This window comes from Poromitra crassiceps (assembly GCF_964638095.1).
Source record: "Poromitra crassiceps genome assembly, chromosome: 29".
NCBI lineage: Eukaryota > Metazoa > Chordata > Actinopteri > Beryciformes > Melamphaidae > Poromitra > Poromitra crassiceps.
Genome location: NC_139641.1, coordinates 11,091,130 through 11,111,885, shown reverse-complemented (window position 1 = coordinate 11,111,885; position 20,756 = coordinate 11,091,130). Strand labels below are relative to the sequence as shown.

At 44.2% G+C, this 20,756-nt stretch overlaps 1 protein-coding gene across 1 annotated transcript in view; it reads right to left on the bottom strand.

Annotated features, from left to right (window-relative positions):
- Nucleotides 1-5,824: 5,824 nt before the first annotated feature.
- The window catches only part of stk40 (serine/threonine kinase 40), a 57,283-nt gene continuing 42,351 nt past the window's right edge, over nt 5,825-20,756 (bottom strand). The window contains exons 8-11 of the mRNA XM_083662532.1: nt 14,380-14,524; nt 12,376-12,495; nt 11,730-11,814; nt 5,825-10,344 (exon numbers count right to left, since the gene is read on the bottom strand). Of these exons, the coding sequence (XP_083518658.1) occupies nt 10,126-10,344; nt 11,730-11,814; nt 12,376-12,495; nt 14,380-14,524 (569 nt within the window). The 3' untranslated portion in view covers nt 5,825-10,125. The remainder of the gene's footprint in view (nt 10,345-11,729; nt 11,815-12,375; nt 12,496-14,379; nt 14,525-20,756) is intronic.

The following is a 20,756-nucleotide window of genomic DNA, read 5'->3' as shown; positions in this document are numbered from 1 at the left end:
ATGAGAACGCCCGCCAGGCGTGGACTGCACAATCGGGCGCTTCGTGCAGATGCCTGGTGGCCTGGCATGGCATGGCATGGCCACAAGACTCACTCAAGCTGCAACAAAGAATAATAGACTCATAGACGTAGACTTTGACACCACTTGAATGAATAAGCTGCTTGATTTGAGCCAAATTCCAAAATGTTGAAATAAGATGGTATTAGATGCTGGCCGTCGAAAACAGTGTTGTGCCATAGAGTCTTTCTTAAATCCTTCTATAGCCTGGATTATGCTTGACGCTTTGGCCGGCCGCACGGAAATGAGAGCCGCGTCCGCGTAGTTACAAATTTCGGCGTGCGCACGGCCGCTCGAAAACCGTCCGCACGGAGCCTTGCGGAGGGGCGTGTCTGCTGATTTGACGTCACTTTTCCGCGCGGACACTCGCGTTCCTCGCTGATGCGGAAAGCATAATGAGACCTTTATATATTGTACTGCAGTGATACTCAACTGGCGGCCCGCGATGGAATTGAAAAAAAAAAACGCAACCTGAACGCACCTGAACGCAACATGCAAGATACCCGCTGAATAAGTGTCCAAATGTTCTTGTCATTCTGGTCAATACTCCACTTCTGTTATAGCATTTCAGTCTGGAATATGGAATATCTTTCAATAATCTATGATTTAGCTGCTAAATTGTCAAATACCGCCATCTGCTTGCTACCCAGGCACTTATGTATGTACTTAACCTAACTAACTATCCGGTGTGCACAACATTGTCAGACTAAACTCCGGCTGACACGCCAAAAAACTACAATCCGCTACAGAAAAATGTATATTGTTTGTTTATTAACTGGCCCCTGGCCTTCTATCATTTCACGAAAGTGGCCCCCGGGCAAAGCAAGTTGAGTATCCCTGCTGTACTGCATAGCTCTTATCTTGGTGCAAAAAAACGGAGAAGAATGTCATTCACAAACATGAATGTGCACAATCACACATATGCACACAGACACACACAAAAACACACACATGCGTGCGTGCGTGCGCGCACACACACACACACACACACACACACACACACACACACACACACACAGACACACACACACACACACACACACACACACACACACGCACACGCACACACACATGCCAATCCCACAGAGGTTAAGCATTGGCCAATTGTTGGGAAAGGGAGTGTTCCTTGGGAATGGAGCCCCCGGTGGTGATTACGACTGTAGCAGCTGTCCCCACTCACACAGCCAGCAGGGGGGGGGGGGAGAGACCACACTCCTGCAGCGCTGCTAATGCTGTGGAAAACCAGAGGAAACCTCAGCTGTCTCTCAACACCTCCTCATCCCTGATGACGTCTAGGTTCACAGACCACTTCCTCTCCCATGGACAGAAACAAGCGACAGCACAGACTCATTAGATACTGGTTCTTCAACGGTGCCAGCATAGCTCGCAGCGTGGTGGATCTTCTCCTCGACATGGACGGCTGCTCCCCATCCTCAGAAGTCCATCACCAAATCCGTCTTCTACCACCTCAAAAACATCTCCAGACTCCGGCCATCACCTTCAGACTGTAGTTGAGAACCTCATCCAAGCCTTCATCACCTCCCATCTGGATCGCTGCAATGGGGAGTCCTATTCGGGGTACCCAGCAAAGCCCTGGACAGGCTCCAATATGTGCAGAGCTCAGCTGCCAGGGTTCTTACCCGCACCAAGCCCTGGCAGCACATCACCTCCACCCTCATCCATCTCCACTGGCTCCTCACTTAGAACTCCCTCTTGCCCCCCCAGTACCTATATGACCTCCTCCACCCCTCCACCCCGTCCTGGAATCCGAGGTCTTCAGACACTGGTCTCCTCTCCATCCTCCACACCCGCCTGCAAACCTGTGGGGACAGGGCATTCAGTGTGGTATGACTGACTAATTGTCATATTGACTAAGTACAATTATAGGCCTACCTGATGCATAAACAAATATGACATCTCGCACATTTCATTTCATCGTAGCACCTTGGACTGTCATTGCTAGTGTTCTTCATTGTTGTTTTTTCTCTTTTTAAATTTATATTATTATTATTATTGCTCTTGTGTGTTTCTGTTCTCTTATGATATGTGTCATATTTACCACGTGTTGCTTTTTGCTTATATTTGATGTCCTGCGGAGGAGCCTCCCGGCCTGAGACTTTCACACGAGGCGTAGTGACAATAAACACCTTGAATCTTGAAATCTATGCTCCTCTATGGGTTGAGAAATTCCTATGACACGTGGGCTTCTGAAAACCTTTCAAACAGCCCATTGGATAAACTCCAAACTGCATGGAGGCATCAGCGCAGCGACCAGGACTCATGCCCTTAATCCGGCTTCCCACCTGCATTGTGCCTGTATAGAGACAGTCTGCATGTCTGGGAACGCCCATACAGGCTCTAAGAACGCCCACAATAGACGCTGGGTTAGCTGGCTCAGCCTGGCTGGGGGCGTGGTCAGGGTGGGGTAAAAACCCCCGTTGTATCCATTCAGCAAAGTTAGAATTTAGCCGATAGCCCAGCCCAGGCAGACACGATCGGGGATTTAACCACCGCAGTAAACGCACATCTGAGCAGACGTCTTGTGTTCTGCTCTAGAACCCCCAAACCTGTAGTTTACAGCCGCAGCACCGTCTTTTGGTGAGTCAGCCCATGAGATATATCGGCGGTTTTACCCCACTCGCGCGCCGGCCGTTTAACATTTTGTGGGCGTTCCCAGACATGCGGACTGTCTCTCATAACACGGGGCCTCAAACCTACAACCTTCGTGAATCGTGTTGGTAGGCAGGGAATCTACCGCTGCACTACCAGGGCACCCAAATGCATCCATAAATAGTGGGCATCAGTGTGATGTGAAAAGTGATCAATGGCAGATTCACTGTGTAGGATACTGTTTGTTGTGTGTGTCCACGCAACAACTTTTGTGCACATGCCGTAGTCATGGAAACGAACCAATCCTAGTCTCGATTTGAAATGCAATTCGGTGTGCCTGACAGGCCGGCTAATGATGAGGCTTCCATGTGTGTGTCTGTCTCTGTGTGTCTCTTGGCAGGCAGGCGCGCTGCTGCCTCTAATGGAATTAATGCGCTAGTGAAGAGGGCGTGTTTGTGTTCAAAGGAGCGAGGTGAGGCGGGGGGATCAGACCGGCCCACAGGGTCCCGTGGTGCTGTCAGAGTCAGCAGGAGGCTTCCTGTTTGAGCATGTCTACCTCGACCTGATCCAAAACCACACTCACCACCGCAAGACTCAGGTTGCCTAGAGACACAGAGTCTACTATATTATCCACATACTCAGATTCTACGTCCAACTTTCACTTCACCAACATAGACTTAGGAGATCTCGCGACACACACAAAAAGCACATAGATCTGCAACAAAGGCCTCAAAGACACTGGGCACAGGGTTTCCACTCTTTTGTAATGATGGATTTCAAGCACTTTTCAACAGTGTTGGGCAAGTTACTTTCAAAATGTAATATACTACATATTACTAGTTACTTTCATTTGAAAGTAATAAGTTACTTTAAAATATTACTTTCTGTGTAGAGTAACTCATTACATATATAACACTACTTTTGCATTACTTTCACCAAAATAACTGCAGTAGCAGAATGACATCGCCGCCCCGGAACCATCCCGAAAGATAATTTATACAATCTTCAAGTCAGTGTAAACCGTCCGCAATTCTAAAATGTTATCCTTTTCCTTTGTTATTGTCATCTATAGTGGTTATTTGCATAAAAACACACAATTTGATTAGGAAATGATTGTATCTTTATTTAAATATGTGCTTTGATTTAAAAAATAAAGTAACTCAATTTGTAACTTGTGTTACTTGACAGAGTAACTGGTATAATATTACTGAAATCATATTGTAATGAGTTATATTACTGAGTTACTGCTAAAAGTAATATATTACATGTAATATGTTACTTTTGTAATGAGTTACCCCCAACACTGCTTTTCAAGGACACATTATTTCAAAACTACGGGCCGTACGGGACTGACAGATCTTCACATAATTATGCCATTCACATAAATCTTTGAATGCAATTGTGTTTCCAGCATGACGATCTTGACCAGCAATGACACAGCACAGTGCAGAGAGTGATACTGTATAGCAGTGTTGGGGGTAACTCATTACAAAAGTAATATATTACATGTAATATATTACTTTTAGCAGTAACTCAGTAATATAACTTATTACTTATAGGATTTCAGTAATATTATACCAGTTACTTTGTCAAGTAACACAAGTTACAAATTGAGTTACATTTTCTTTGATCAAAGCACATATTTAAATAAAGATACACTCATTTCCTAATCAAATTGTGTGTTTTTATGCAAATAACCACTATAGATGTCAATAACAAAGGAAAAAGATAACATTTAGAATTTTGGATTGTTTACACTGACTTCAAGACGGTTGAAATTATTTTTCGGGTTGTTCCGGGGCAGCGATGCCATTCTGCTACTGCAGTTATTTTGGTGAAAGTAATGCAAAAGTAGTGTAATAAGTAACGAGTTACTCTACTCAGACAGTAATATTGTAAAGTAACTTATTAACTAGTAATATGTAATATATTACATTTAGAAAGTAACTTGCCCAACACTGCTGTATAGAGGAAGAAATTGGCCCAGCAATTTTGAGATGACAGAGCACACAAGGCTCAAACTCAGAGATTCTGGTAGGTTAAATTCAAGCACTTTTAACGACCTCTTTACAAAAGTAGCCTACTTTTCTTCTTCTTTTTTTAGGCACTTTCCAGACCATTGGTAAACCTGTGGGCATTTTCTGAGGACTCCACAGTCAACACATTTATGAAAATATGTTAAAGTCAACAGAAACGGCACAGACACATTCAGTATGCTTCACAAGAAATAATGCTTCTATTCCTTTCTTTGGTTCCATTTTTGAGAAAGTGCCCCACCTGCTGGCAATGAGAGGAACTATTAGGCAGTGGTGTGCAGAGACACAGGACTTTGCATCAAATCTTGCACTGGAGTGTCATTTTGGATGGACATGAAGAGAAAATAATCAGTATGTAATCCCCAAAATAAACTACTTCTCAACATTTTTCTATTAACAGTCACAAAATACAGAGCTTAAAGGAGAATTTCGTTTTTTTTTCAACCTGGAACCCTATTTTCCACACTGTATGTGTCTAAGGGACTCATCTATTTTCCACACTGTATGTGTCTAAGGGACTCATCTATTTTCCACACTGTATGTGTCTAAGGGACTCATCACTGTATGTGTCTAAGGGACTCATCACACTGTATGTGTCTAAGGGACTCATCGTGACATATTTTTTTCAAATTGGTCGAGTACTCACCGAGATAGCGTTGTTTACAGCTGGAGCAATGTGCTCAAACAACTATCAGTGATACTACACAGGGCAATCCTGCACCGCATCGTCAATACACGTTCACTAATAAAACTGCTTGGTTTGCCGTCTGCGGGAAGGCTCAAACTGTCAATAGTGTTTGGCAACATGGAAACGAATTCTCCAGACAGAGAAAATGGGCGTGAACAGGCGAGGAGGGAGAGAGAGTGAGAGAAAAAGTGAGAGTAGTAGGGAAGCTTGCACAAAACTATTAACTATTAACACCTATTAATAATCTACAAATGTATATTTATAAATGACTTATGACTGAATGTTATTATAAAGTGTTACGCTGCTGCACAGCGCATATACATACCGGTATATATATATATATATATATATATATATAAAATCACAGCTCACTGTCAGCTAATATATCAGGTCATGTAAAAAAAAAAGACATCAAAAAAAGTAATGTTTCCATATCAAAGTTTATTGCTGACATGCATGTAGAGATCTGATGAAGTACAAAAATATGTTTTTTTATACAAACGTGTTTTCATCTGTACAATTTTTTTTCTTTTTCTTTTTTGTATCTAGATGCCCATGTCCAACCAAGCAGCTTACAACACATTATCCCATTTGGGTTTCAACTATCTACCACCACATATCTACACCGTTACCTAGTTTCCAGTTGAAATAGTCAGCAAGTCCAATAATATTGGTTACATATTGAAGACTAAACATTGTAGATTCGGGGTGAAAATCATACAAATTGAACGTTTTGAAAAATAAAAATTTACATTTAATCGGTCATCCAACTGAGGAAAAGAGCTTTCTTATCATTTTTTTTAGTACCAAAAGAAGCAAATTATTTTCAAATTTGTAGTGGTTGTTGTGGCACACCTTTGCACGTCCAAAATCATGCAAGTCACATCGTTCACAAAGAGTTTTTAAACCTCACACTGTCCATGCTTTTCAGTCCACAGAACATTGCATTGGACCAATACTCTGTAAAACAACCAATGAAGGTGGTAAAACGATCACAAGCGAGAATGTGAAACACTTTTTGATAAGGGGAGACAGATAATATATTAATATCAAGGTGTCTATCGAGCCTATAGTTACTATTCAACAGTTGGGGCTATACTGGGCCTCATGGAAGATGGCGTCAGACGTTTGCCACGGACGATCGCTTTACGTTAGCGTTCATTGACGGCAACGGCGTTCGTGTCAACGCCCTTTTCCGATGAGCAACCTACACTACTACAATACTGCTTTATACCCCATGGAATTCACATCGAGGCGGGAGAAACGCCAACAGTTGTCGTTACATTTTCTGTCGCCTCCCAAATGTGGCGGTAATGCACGTCGATCGGTTTAAACGAAGTTGGTATCGTTTCATTGGGCGGGGCGCTACAATACGATACGACTGGCGCAGTCGAGATGGCGCATATTTACATACTGACCAGACAGTGCAGCCTTGTATGGTGATGTAGGGTGATGACGGTAAAAACACTCATCACTCCTGTAAATCAAGAGAATGTGTGAATATCATTTTTGTTTTCTGTAAAAATAGAACTATGCAAAAGTCAGTCTCATTATTAGTGTAGCTTACAGGAAGTTGACCACAGGAAGTGGCAACATGGCAAGATTTAAGGGGGGGGGGGGGGGACAGGTGGTGGCTTAAAAGGAAATAAAACGCAGTCGCTAAAGCAGCAAACATTTGAAAAGAAGCTAGTAGAACTGCAAACACTTCTTCCGTAACCCATTGATACCCGATGCATTTGTGTGCGTAGGGTCGGTCGTCGACCCCGTCCTTGGTAGAGCGGGTGGTTCTCGAGAGAGGCGGGGTGGGGGCGGTCCGTGGATTTCGCTCAGGCGGTCCCTTCCTAGAGCCGCCGCGCGCTGAACGCCTGCACAGGTCCATCAGAGGGGAGGGGCTCCGGATCGAGTCCGTTTATGTACCGGATTCGTATTTCGCAGTGTCCCCCACACGGCGCTCGCTGCGGGGTACCCCTTCCTGCCCTTAAGTCCTCTGAACGCCACCCCTAGATCATGTCCGTCCACTATGAAACCCAACGTCCCCTCGTCCATGTCCAAGACGACTAAGAGCGAGTCTGGTATTATGAAGGTGTCGTCGGGGTAGGTTCTGCCCGCGTGGTTCTTGCCGTCGTGGTAGAGTTTACACCGGCCCAGGTCCCAGCCCCAGGACTCGCTGTTGTTTCCCACCAGGGCCGTGTAGCCCACCGAATGCAGCGGCGCGTCGACCACGGCGTGGGACCGCGGTCTTAAAGGGATACGCACACAAATGAGGGATACACACGCAAATGCTGCATCGGGTATCAACGGGTTAAAAGCTGCGAGAGCAAAGCTATTCGGGGCTCGTTTCATCGACGTGAATGAAGTCTATGAAATATTGATCAAATGTTATCTCCGCATTTGAAGGGACTTTTTCCGTCTGCGCTAATGGCGCCAATAGCTCGGGGAGGGGGGGGGGGGGGAATAAGCCGACACAAATGAATAAATAACAAATCAACTCGCATGAAGGAAAAGAGGAAGTAGTATGACGAGACATTTGGAAATAGGGCCTGAGCCTCTATTCATGCAATCAGTTTGGATATAAATATAGAAGTGAAGATAGCCTAAAGCAGACGCCGATACGCAAAAGGCAAGTTGCCATGTGCAGACAGACCCCTCATGGAGTCACAGGTTAGTAAGTAGCTTTGCCGCGTCTGAGACAATCCATTTGATAAAAGATGATAATGCATCGACAAAAGGACCCACCGACTCAACTTAAAACCTATGATTTGTTTGAATAATTTCCGTATCTATGAAATATGACAGTTATCGATTACCACCAGGTCCAGCTAGTCTCTCAGTGAGTGAGATCATACATGCGTGTACGAGTGGAGCTAAAGAGAGGGGCTTGTGAATGGCGACGGGATTGACTGAGCGGTTCAGTCAAGCCCCGTCTTAACTAAGCCTGCTGTGTGCTTTTCACAGTGTCTACCACTGCTGCAGGCCAGACAGGAAGAGACTGGGGGATAGCTTAAAGGGTCTGAGAGAGAGAGAGACACACACACACACACACACACACACAATAAAGCATCGCATAACAGTTGACATTCATACTGAAAACACTTGTTCCATGGTCTGTCTTGATGAAGAGAAACAGGGGAAGTCGTAACACCTGGAAGCCAGTTGATTGTGAATGAGGCTGGAGGTATCGGTTCCTTGGCTAACAATCATATTTCAAAGACATGATTTTTTGGCAAGAGAAATAACGACAGTGCCTGATCTTCACTATAATGGCACTGAGCAAAGTGTGTTACCACCGACACGCCTTGGCATGGAGGATCCAACGTGGTTTCACCCATTCAGTTCTTGGCATTGTGACTTCCAGGTATCCGACGCTAGCTGCCTAGGTGCTAAAAAATAGATTTACACGGAGGATGAGCAAAAGCAAAGAGACAACGCATAGAGACAGTCCACACGTCTGGGAACGCCCACAAAATGTTAAACGGCTGGCGCGCGAGTGGGGTAAAACCGCCCATATATCTCATGGGCTGACTCACCAAAAGACGGTGCTGCGGCTCTCAACTACAGGTTTGGGGGTTCTAGAGCAGAACACAAGACGTCTGCTCAGATGTGCGTTTACTGCGGTGGTTAAATCCCCGATCGTGTCTGCCTGGGCTGGGCTATCAGCTAAATTCTAACTTTGCTGAATGGATAGAACGGGGGTAATTTACCCCACCCTGACCCCGCCCCCAGCCAGGCTGAAGCCATCTAACCCAGCGTCTATTGTGGGCGTTCCCAGAGCCTGTATGGGCGTTCCCAGATATGCGGACTGTCTCTATTCTGGAAATATCAAAGGATGCTCGTACACATACTTTGATATTCAGCATCTTCAATGTCAGAAGAAGGGGTTCAATGCTACTTATTAATTATTAATGTGGGGGGAAAAAGCTTATTGTGATTGGGAGTAAACCCACTGAAAGGTTTTCAAACTGTTATCATTCGGACAGAAAACATGAACACCTCCCCGTTTTACAATCCCGTGCGTTTCTCAGGAACAGTGAGCATGGTTTACTGACAGAGAGGAGAGACAGAGGTAGATTTGATTTTGAAGTCATAGTTTACAGGCCAGACCACTCGAGATCATTTTTGGGGATATGGGGGAAAACAGTAGAGAGGAAGAGAAGGAAGGAGTGAGAGAGAGAGAGGGAGGGAGGGAGGATGGGATGGAGGTATAGAGGAGTGGACATGTGTTATCTGGTGATCTGACTTGAGGCAATGCCATCGACAGCTAGGAAGGGGGTTGCTACATGATTCTGGTCCTGGTATTGCTCAGGGGGATCCAGAGTAGATGGGGGGGGGGAGGTGTTACAGTAGGAATATGGGGTTCATAGTCTCTTCAACACTCCAGAGCAGAGCATTGTGGGTAGCCCCTGTACGTCTGTGCCGTTCGCTTGGTTGCACAGTGAGATTTAACTGAGGTTGGTTCAGATGTTTCTCCAGGCTTCCCCCCCCACTACATTTGACTGGGGGAGTGAAGTCCAGGTTAGCAGTTTGTTCTGGTACCCTCCTCCTCGTGGCCTGCTCCACCTTAGCTTGCCCAAAGCCCCACTCATGAGGGCTCCACAACCCCAGGTATGGGCTGAGCCTAAGTGAGTTCAGTTTTTGGGGCTTCTCCTCCTCAGTCCTCTCTGGACTCCCGTGTGTCTCTCACGCCCCCTGGAGGAGGGAGGACCAGAGAGTCTGGGGACGGGCTGGTTTGGGGGTCTACTTCCGGAGGAAGCGCTGTGCCAGGATGGCTGCGTCCAGGGGGCTGACGGGCTGGGCGTCGTGTCCCAGGCGCCGGACGGGCGGGATGCTGCCAAACTGACGCTTGCTGAGGAAGCTCTTGGCCTCGTGGATAGTGTTCTTCTCCTCGGCCAGCAGCAGCTGCTGACGCATGTAGGTCTCAAACTCGTACTGTGAAGACTCCTCCGTCACCTTGGCCTGAGGAGGGAGACATAAAGGATTTGTGCTCAATGTGCCTGGAGCTTTTTGAGTTTGAATTCTAACAACTTGTTTAGGCCATCATGGTATATTAGCATCAAGCCATGCATCAAGCATTAGTGATATATATATATATATATATATATATATATATATATATATATATATATATATATATATAATGTGGGGGTTAAATCCCCGATCCTGTCTGCCTGGTCTGGGCTAGCAGCTAAATGCTAACTCTGCTGAATGGGAAACTAAAGCCCAATTTATGCTTCGTCTGCCGACACTTTTGAAACGGTCGCCGACAGAAATGAGGACTTGAGTCGACACTCGAGCAGTGTCTGCTACCTGGTGAAATGTCTAGTGTCGCTGACTACGTCATAGTATATGTATGACTTCGTGAAAATGACTAAGAACATTGTGACCAATTTCCCAGAGAGAGAGGAGGTGAGTTGTGTGGTTGTGTGTCGTTTATATGCGGCTGCATTCAAGTATGTTACATCTTGCCTCCGAGGTGGTTTCACTGTGCGTTCCCTCTCTTCTCTTGGCTGTCTGCTTATAGCGTTCGAGTGTCACGTGACCGTGGAACGAGGCGAACGTCCTCTGAAGTATAAATGCAACACCATGAGCGACACTTTATTTTTCGTCTGCGACCATGTGCTGAGCGACACTTTATAATAAGTATAAATTAAGCTTTAGAGCCTCATAAAACAAATAACAGTGACTCACATATTAAAGGGCAGTGGTGGTGACTAGTGTCCACTCATAAACAACAAAGTGACGTTAACTCCAGCGTCCAGCAGCTACTGATTCTTGTTTAGGAAGATGAGCACTCTGGGTGAGACACGAACGCACGTTAACGTACGTTAACCAGGCTCGGATGTACGCTGTTCAAGTGACGGATCATTGGCGTCGTGGCCATGTTGTACTTATATGCGGCATAACCGTGCAAAAGTTGTCTCAAGTCAAAATGGTCCAAATCAAAACCCCGCTTTGCGGTCTTCATTTCTGCTTCCGCTTCATTTCCGGCCGCTGGCTGCAGCCCCGCCCACCCCCGTAGCCCCGCCCACCCCCGTAGTTTTCTGTCTCCTAAAACTAGATTGTGCCCTCACCTGGTTGCGACCACGTAGTGAAATCCATTCTTTCAGCACATCTATTTGATAAAAAAAAAAAAAAAAAAAAAAAAAAAAAATCGATAAAGATTCCACATGATCGAGGTGATTCCTTAACGATCAATTATCGATTTTCGATTATTGATGCCCATCACTAGTCCATGGTTTGTTGATTCCTGATAACTGACGAGTTGAGTGGCTCTTTGGATTGGATTGGGCCTACAGACTACGAGCACAAGTCTGGGACGCCATGCTCCTCGAGGATCTTACCTCTTGCAGATGCTCCGGGTGGTTGACCTGGTCATCGATATCCGGCACCACCTGGAGGGGACCGCTCAACGATGAAACAGACTGCCTGTGATAGAAACAAAGTAAACACCAACAAGGTTGATTTGACAATTGTGAGCCTGAAATCTTTGAATGCTTATCAGGGTACCCCCCCAGGGTTCTCCAAGTTAAATGTAAGACTTTTTAAGACATTTTTAATACCACTTAGAATTAAATTTAATGCCAACTTCACTGCCATCCTGTCAAAAGTATGACCGATATATTGGAAAATCAGTATGGTAAGTAAGCCCTATAATTATTTAGGCTACTTATGTACTTGAATTTAATAAAACATTTTATTATAATACTGACATTCATACTGAATACATAATAACTTTGTGGTGTGTGTGTGTGTATTCTAAGAACATAAAATATGTGTATTTGTTGTATTAAGACCTCCGCGGGGCCCTGCTTATATACATTCACTGTATGGCTACATGTAATTTATATACATTACATCCAATCAAAGTGCCTGGAAAATCAATATCAGGTTATACAACCAACAGAAAGGTTCTAAACAACTCATGGCATCTAGTAATAGAAATTCTGTGTGATTGTTCTCACAACAGCCAGCAGGTGGAGCCCTTACCAAGAGGCAATAATGCCACTGAGGGACTCCAGTACCTCCCCTGCAGCAAGCCTCTGCTGAGGGTCCAGCACCAGCAGCTTACGGATTAGACACACTGTGTTCTCTGATACACGCCCATCCCTGAGAGAGAGAGACAGAGATATGGATTTATATTATGAGCAATACATTTCATACAATGTGCTTTTCAAGATACTAGTGCAGTGCCCGTTCGCCCCACTCCTTGGGTCCCCAGTAGGGATGTCACAATATATCGTCCCACAATATATCGCGATATCAAAACGTGACAATATGTATCGTTGAGATGAAATCTCATATCGTGAGAAAAAGAAGCTGAACATGGTGGCACTGATCTGCATCTGATTGCATGCTCGCTCTCCTTTTCATTGCTTTGTTTGAACAGACGAGGGACGTTACAGACACACGGGGGATGAAAATGGTGAAATGACTCAAATTAGCGTGGAGGATGCCCCCTCAACTTACAAATCGATCGCAAAAAAATATTGTTAAAATATCGTATCGTTATCGTGAACCCGATATCGTGTATCGTATCATATCGTGAACTGAGTGTATCGTGACACCCCTCAACATTGAACCCCTTGCCCTCCCTGCAGAGGTATTACTACAGGGTTCATACAGACATTACAAGATGAAATTCAATCACTTATCAAGTACTTTTTCCAAGCACTATTTTTTTCCGACTTAATGCAAAGCAAATCCATTCTCAAATGTAAATTTGAGAATCATAATATTCCAATTTGAATTACGGAGTGTGCCTTAACCAAGTCAATTCTACTAGCAATCCTGTGCGCTGGACGGGAAAAATATTTGTCCGATGTTAATTTAAAAATTGAGTTTTAATGGTGGTAAATAAATGTCGCAAAACAGGCGAGACTGGTCACTGGGCGTCTGTTCACACATCAAAATGGTCAATATCAATACAATTAAAATGCAGTGTCATATATAATCCCATGAGGGATGGGCCACTAGGTGGCATGACACTCAAATAAATCATTAATTTGTACATACAGTGACTATCAGAGATGCACAAGGCATTTTTTGCAAGTCCAAGTCAGGTCTCAATTCCTTATGGTTGTAATGCGTGTTTTAACATCTGCTAACATGTTTGCTAAGCGTCCGAATGAGCTAACATTATCTTTGTCATTAGCATGACTGAGCTGTCAGGTGTCAGGTGATAAAGTTTGATGTGGTCGATCCAGCATCCTTTATTTTGATACGGCAGCTGTTGCATTTAGCGATTGTTGTTGTTTAGGCCTCGTGTGAAGTTATTATAGACAAAACTTATGACAACTTCCACAGCAGCTGCAGGTATGCTGCTCATAAGTGTCACCTCAGAGTTGCTGCACCATATTACTGCATCATGCAACATTGGAGAGTCTTACACGGGACAAATACTCACTCTGGGATGGAGTACTGTAAAGGTCTTAAGCTGTGTTCACACCGAGATATTTATATTTCTCTCTGTCGCATGATTCAACCCTTTGAAATCGCTCGTCAACAGGCACAAGAATTGACGGACATCTGGGGGCTATAACGTTACGCAATGTCATGATATTTGTCCACTGAGCCACCGTAGTGGTTTACAAGCTAAGCCTATCAGCGTGCTCCTAACGCAAGCTCTATACCGGTAGTACAGACTTCACTTCATGTCAGCTGTCAATGTGGTTTGTTGCCACACAATAAACCAGCGTTTTGTTCCAAGCCAGTGTGATCCTTGACTCACTCTCACACGGCAGCCAATCAGCGTTGAACAGCGAGCGACTGATGCCAGCGTAATTTCGCTCGAGTTGGGATATTTCATCTCGGGCGACGAGCGAATCTTCTCCCTATCGCTCTGTCTCTGTCGCTCGGACGCCCAGCGATTTTTCTCCCGGGCGAATATACGCTCAATCGCTCGTTTGCATTGACTTTGTATGTAAACTCGATGCCAGCGAAAAACTTTAATAGGTCGGTGTGAACGCAGCTTTACACAGGACAAATACTCACTCTGGGATGGAGTACTCTGCAGCCTTGATCTTGCGGAAGAGCTCTTGAGGTATGCTGTCGTAGAAAGGGAACTGTCCGTATAGCATGGTGAACAGCACCACACCGAGAGCCCACATGTCACTGGGTTTGCCGCGGTACGGCCGACCTGCAGACGGGAAGAGGAAGAAGAAGATGCTGGATCAGTATTTCCCATCAACAAACGGGACCCTTTAACAAAACAAAAAAAATGTGCGTGTCAAATATTAAGAAAATATTACGGTATTGACCGTTTCACCTCAACAACATAAACGTTCTGAATTGGCCCTAGCTGCTCTACTTCCTGTTGCAGGGGACAACAACTGACAGGAGTGCAAACTAGTGTTGTCACGGTTTTCGGTACTTCGTCGGTACTACATTGCTACGGTACTGACGGTACCAGTTTTTGCATGGTACCGAGGGTATTAGGGGTGTCACGATACACTCAGTTCACGATACGATACGTATCACGATACTGGGTTCACGATAACGATACGATACGATTTTAACAATATTTTTTTAAACTTGAATAATGACAATATATGACTGGAAAAGTAGTATTTTATTTGAAATGCACAAATACAAAACATGCTGTTGTGGGAAATTGTTATTACAATAACAACTAGAAAAAACATGAGATTGGAGATAAGGCTTATCTTGAAATAGAATGAGTTACACCGTCACTTAGATTTACTTTGAACTAAAAGGTTTCTCAGCAGTATAAATTCTCATTATGCATCTTCAGTTTTTCTTCAAACTCAAACAACAAGACTTTTCTTAGTCTATTTTTTATGCATCTTCAGTTTTTCCTGTCAAGTAAACAGTTTTGCCAGAAACTCAATTGAATGGTTTCTCTCCTGTATAACTTCTCATGTGTCTCTTCAGAGACTTGTTCAACTGAACTACTTTCCACACATTGAACTTCAACAAACAAAGACGTTTCTTTGTCTATTTTTGAAAAAAAAAAAAAAAAAAAAAAAAAAAAAAATGCGATATGAGATTTCATCTCAACGATACATATCGTGACGTTTTACTATCGCGAAATTTCGTGGGACGATATATTGTGACACCCCTAGAGGGTATTGATTTTTTTTTTCAATAAACAATACTTGAGGGCTACATGCCACTGGTGTTGCACTGTCTGTACTCACTGCCATACAGAGTTGAATGTAAGAAGTAAGCAGAAGCACATTGTTTTGTTTTGAAGTTGAAGGCTACATGCCATTTGTTCATTGGAAATGGTTGCATACTTTAATAAAGGAGAATATGTTGAAGAAATATCAGTCTGTTTTTTTTTGACCGTGGTACCGAAATTGGTACCGAGTACCGTGGAAATTCACTAGTACCGGTACCGACTACTGAATTATTGGTACCGTGACATCACATCAAGTGCAAACTGTTGCCTAGCAACTTAGTTCCGGGTGAAAAGGTCTATACTCCACAGAGGATCTTAAACACATTCATTTACAGTTCCTGTCAATCCGCTGGGTCAAATGATGAACAAGGTGAGTAAACATGGCTAACATCTGGAGATAGGAGGCTAACATGTGGAGATAGGAGGCTAACATGTGGAGAGAGGAGGCTAACATGTGGAGATAGGAGGCTAACATGTGGAGATAGGAGGCTAACATGTAGAGATAGGAGGCTAACATGTGGAGATAGGAGGCTAACATGTAAAGATAGGAGGCTAACATGTGGAGATAGGAGGCTAACATGTGGAGATAGGAGGCTAACATGTGGAGATAGGAGGCTAACATGTGGAGATAGGAGGCTAACATGTGGAGATAGGAGGCTAACATGTGGAGAGAGGAGGCTAACATGTGGAGAGAGGAGGCTAACATGTGGAGAGAGGAGGCTAACATGTGGAGATAGGAGGCTAACATGTGGAGATAGGAGGCTAACATGTGGAGATAGGAGGCTAACATTTGGAGATAGGAGGCTAACATGTAGAGATAGGAGGCTAACATGTGGAGTTAGGAGGCTAACATGTGGAGATAGGAGGCTAACATGTGGAGATAGGAGGCTAACATGTGGCGATAGGAGGCTAACATGTGGAGATAGGAGGCTAACATGTGGAGAGAGGAGGCTAACATGTGGAGATAGGAGGCTAACATGTAGAGATAGGAGGCTAACATGTGGAGATAGGAGGCTAACATGTGGAGATAGGAGGCTAACATGTGGAGATAGGAGGCTAACATGTGGAGAGAGGAGGCTAACATGTGGAGGTAGGAGGCTAACATGTAGAGATAGGAGGCTAACATGTGGAGATAGGAGGCTAACATGTGGAGATAGGAGGCTAACATGTGGAGATAGGAGGCTAACATGTGGAGATAGGAGGCTAACATGTGGAGATAGGGGGCTAACATGTGGAGATAGGAGGCTAACATGTGGAGATAGGAGGCTAACATGTAGAGATAGGAGGCTAACATAGGAGGCTAACATGTGGAGATAGGAGGCTAACATGTGGAGATAGGAGGCTAACATGTGGAGATAGGAGGCTAACATGTGGAGATAGGAGGCTAACATGTGGAGATAGGAGGCTAACATGTGGAGATAGGAGGCTAACATGTAGAGATAGGAGGCTAACATGTGGAGATAGGAGGCTAACATGTGGAGATAGGAGGCTAACATGTGGAGATAGGAGGCTAACATGTGGAGATAACATGTGGAGATAGGAGGCTAACATGTAGAGATAGGAGGCTAACATAGGAGGCTAACATGTGGAGATAGGAGGCTAACATGTGGAGATAGGAGGTTAACATGTGGAGATAGGAGGCTAACATGTGGAGATAGGAGGCTAACATAGGAGGCTAACATGTGGAGATAGGAGGCTAACATGTGGAGATAGGAGGCTAACATAGGAGGCTAACATGTGGAGATAGGAGGCTAACATAGGAGGCTAACATGTGGAGATAGGAGGCTAACATGTGGAGATAGGAGGCTAACATGTGGAGATAGAAGACTAACATGTGGAGATAGGAGGCTAATAGGAGGCTAACATGTGGAGATAGGAGCGCTGTTGTGATAATGTGAAAGGGAGTGGTGATGAGTAAACTGGTGAGGGTGCAGGACCATGGGCGATGTTGTTACAGCCAGGCAGGCGGGCGGCAGCTACAGCAGAGGGCAATTAGTATGTTCAGGCTTATCACACACACACACACACACACACACACACACACACACACACACACACACACACACACACACACACACACACACAGAGGCGGGGGATGGGGAAGCAGGGGTAGATGGGAGTAGTTTCACACACAGTGAGTCATCAGTGTGTGAGTCACCGGGGCTCTGTTTCATTGTGTGTCTGTCACGTTATGCTGATCTACACGCCCGGCTTCCATCTACACTTTTGATGAGTTGAAGGCGAATGATTTCTGCTTAGATTGATTCCCTTTCGCTCGTCTTTATGGCGCGCACGATGATTTCCTTAGGAATCCATGTTGGAGTGGATGGATGGCACGTTGGCGGGTATAACCCCGGATTCACTGCAATGGTGTGTGTGCGGCTCTATAAGTCTAGGGATGGGTATCGTTAAGGAATTAACGATACTACTACTCTTATCTGTACTGCTTATCGATCCGGTACTTTAACGGTACTCTTATCGGTTCTTTTTGTTATTTTTAAAGAGAGAAAAAAGAAGTGGGTCTGGGGGCCCGTGTACTTTGGCGGCCATCCGTTTTTCGTTTTGAAATTGTGAAACGAAAAACGAGTCGTTTCCCGTTTTTCTTTGATAAAAAAAAAAAAGAAAGAAAAGAAAACGGGCCGTTATCCATTATCCGTTATCCATTATTCAATTAAATTTGATGTGCTTGTAAATGAAAATTGGGAATTAAAATACCAGTGCGGAAAACTCCTTTCTCAATTTTGTGCTCATTTCTTCTTTGTAAGCCGGAAGCGATATTTTTCTTTGGGATGTGTTTTTATTATTCATTAACACATTGAGTGCCAGCCGTTTTTTCAATGCTGTAGGTAAGTTGTGCCAGGTTTTTTTTTTAGGATTCTGGCTCATTTTACAAGAGCCGAGGATTCTTTTCTGTTAAGACTTCGTGAACACCAATCATCTAAAAAACTAATAGAATGTGTGCTTTCTCTGTCTAAAAGAGTTAGTTTGTAGAGTTAGTAGTTATGTAGATATTAGCCGTTGAGTACAGCATGGTTTCAGAGATTTTCAGATAGTTTTGAGATAAATGGATTTTTAGAACCACCTCACGTGCCTGTGATTATGGGTGCCCTTGGGCAAGTCTGTATACTGTTTTGTGTGTGTGTGTGTGTGTGTGTGTGTGTGTGTGTGTGTGTGTCTATAAACTCCTCCCTCCGTAGGTGTGGCTTTGCAGTGTTTTGTCACAGGCGAGTTTCTGTTGCCTCACAGATCCCAAAAAAATAGAAGGGAATCGCAGGAGCGGGGAAGAGGAGAGGAGAGGCGAGGGGGGGGGGGTTAGACACGGGAGAGAAATTCCTTCGCGATCCCCTTCTTCCAATCTTGAGGCAGCCTACTCCGCTCTGCTGCTGCTCCTCTGGGCTGCTGCTGCTGGCGGCTCTCGGGCGAGTCTGGAAACGGGCTCGTTCGTTTCTTGAGGTGTCGGCTGAGAGCTTCGAAGAAGCTTTTGCGATTCTGGTCTTATTTATGCGCAAAGGTACTCGAGTGTGTGTGTGTGTGTGCGCGCGCGCGCGCGCGCGCGCGCGCGTGTGTGTGTGTGTGTGTGTGTGTGTGTGTGTGTGAAATCGAAAGAGTTTTCGCCCAGCTATTTCCTTGAAAATTAGAATGGCTTTCTCCCGCGGACTGGCTTTCTCTCTGTCTGGAGAGAACTGTCGCCACTTAGTGGTCGGTAAAATAGATTATACACATTCTCTTCCTCCAATATTGATATAGAAGACGTAAAAGGGGTTGATTGATGTCCCACCGTCAAAAAAAAAAAATGTTTATGTAAGACGAGATATCTCGTCTTTGGCACTCAACGGTTGGATTATGTAAGACGAGATATCTCGTCCATGGCACTCAACGTGTTAAAATCTCCAGCATTATATAAGAATCTACCACTGCCAATACCAACATTCAGTTAGGAAAAGCATATAAACAGTGGTGTAGTGGTAAATACAGAGGTGGGTAAACTATCCAAAGTGAGTAGTTTAACTACTGTAGCTTTCTCCTCATTGATACAGTTGAACTGAAAATAGGGGAGTAAACACTCTGATAACTAATTTCAATATGCCCCTGAATAAAGCAACACACTATTTGTCTGCTGCCCCCAAATCACGAAATCGCCCCCCCCACATCCCACCTCCCACCTCCCACTCTGAAAGGAAAACTGCATTTCTGAATTGCTGAGATGATGCTCTGACAATTTGTTTCAGATTGGAACACACCCAATCAGCTGGATAATTTTTACTCTTAATCATTAACCATCCGTGTTCGCATAATTATTAATAAAAATAAAAATAAATCGTGTTTTTATAATTAACTCCGTGTGCGCGTGCTATGCTGCTCGTTGACATAACATACCTGAGCGAGGAGGTGAACCGGGTGGCGTTTTGACAGATCAAATGCGATTAGCTTGTGGAAAACCATCTCTGTTTGTATTTGGTGCACTTGGGCTAAGTGGTTTCCACCTGTACTAGTGAATGATTTATCGCACTTGTGACAACGTGAATTGTCAGCGGCATCGACTCGAGTGACGTACAACCGCGCTTTTTGATCACATCGTCTCTCTGAGGCCATTTACACCTGGCGCTAACATGCGTTTTCTGTGGTCAGATTGCAATCAGATTGTGTTTTATCACTTGAAATGCCAGGTGTAAACACCCCCCAAAACGCATTGAAGAAGGATTGCAATCTGATCGGCCAAACCGCCTCCGGAGGTGGTCAGGGGATGCATTGTGTACTAGGGGTGTCACGATACACTCAGTTCACGATACGATACGTATCACGATACTGGGTTCACGATAACGATACGATACGATTTTAACAAAAAAAAATTAAACTTGAATAATGACAATATATGACTGGAAAAGTAGTATTTTATTTGAAATGCACAAATACAAAACATGCTGTTGTGGGAAATTGTTATTACAATAACAACTAGAAAAAACATGAGATTGGAGATAAGGCTTATCTTGAAATAGAATGAGTTACACCGTCACTTAGATTTACTTTGAACTAAAAGGTTTCTCAGCAGTATAAATTCTCATTATGCATCTTCAGTTTTTCTTCAAACTCAAACAACAAGACTTTTCTTAATCTATTTTTTATGCATCTTCAGTTTTTCCTGTCAAGTAAACAGTTTTGCCAGAAACTCAATTGAATGGTTTCTCTCCTGTCTAACTTCTCATGTGTCTTTTTTTTTTTTTTTGCG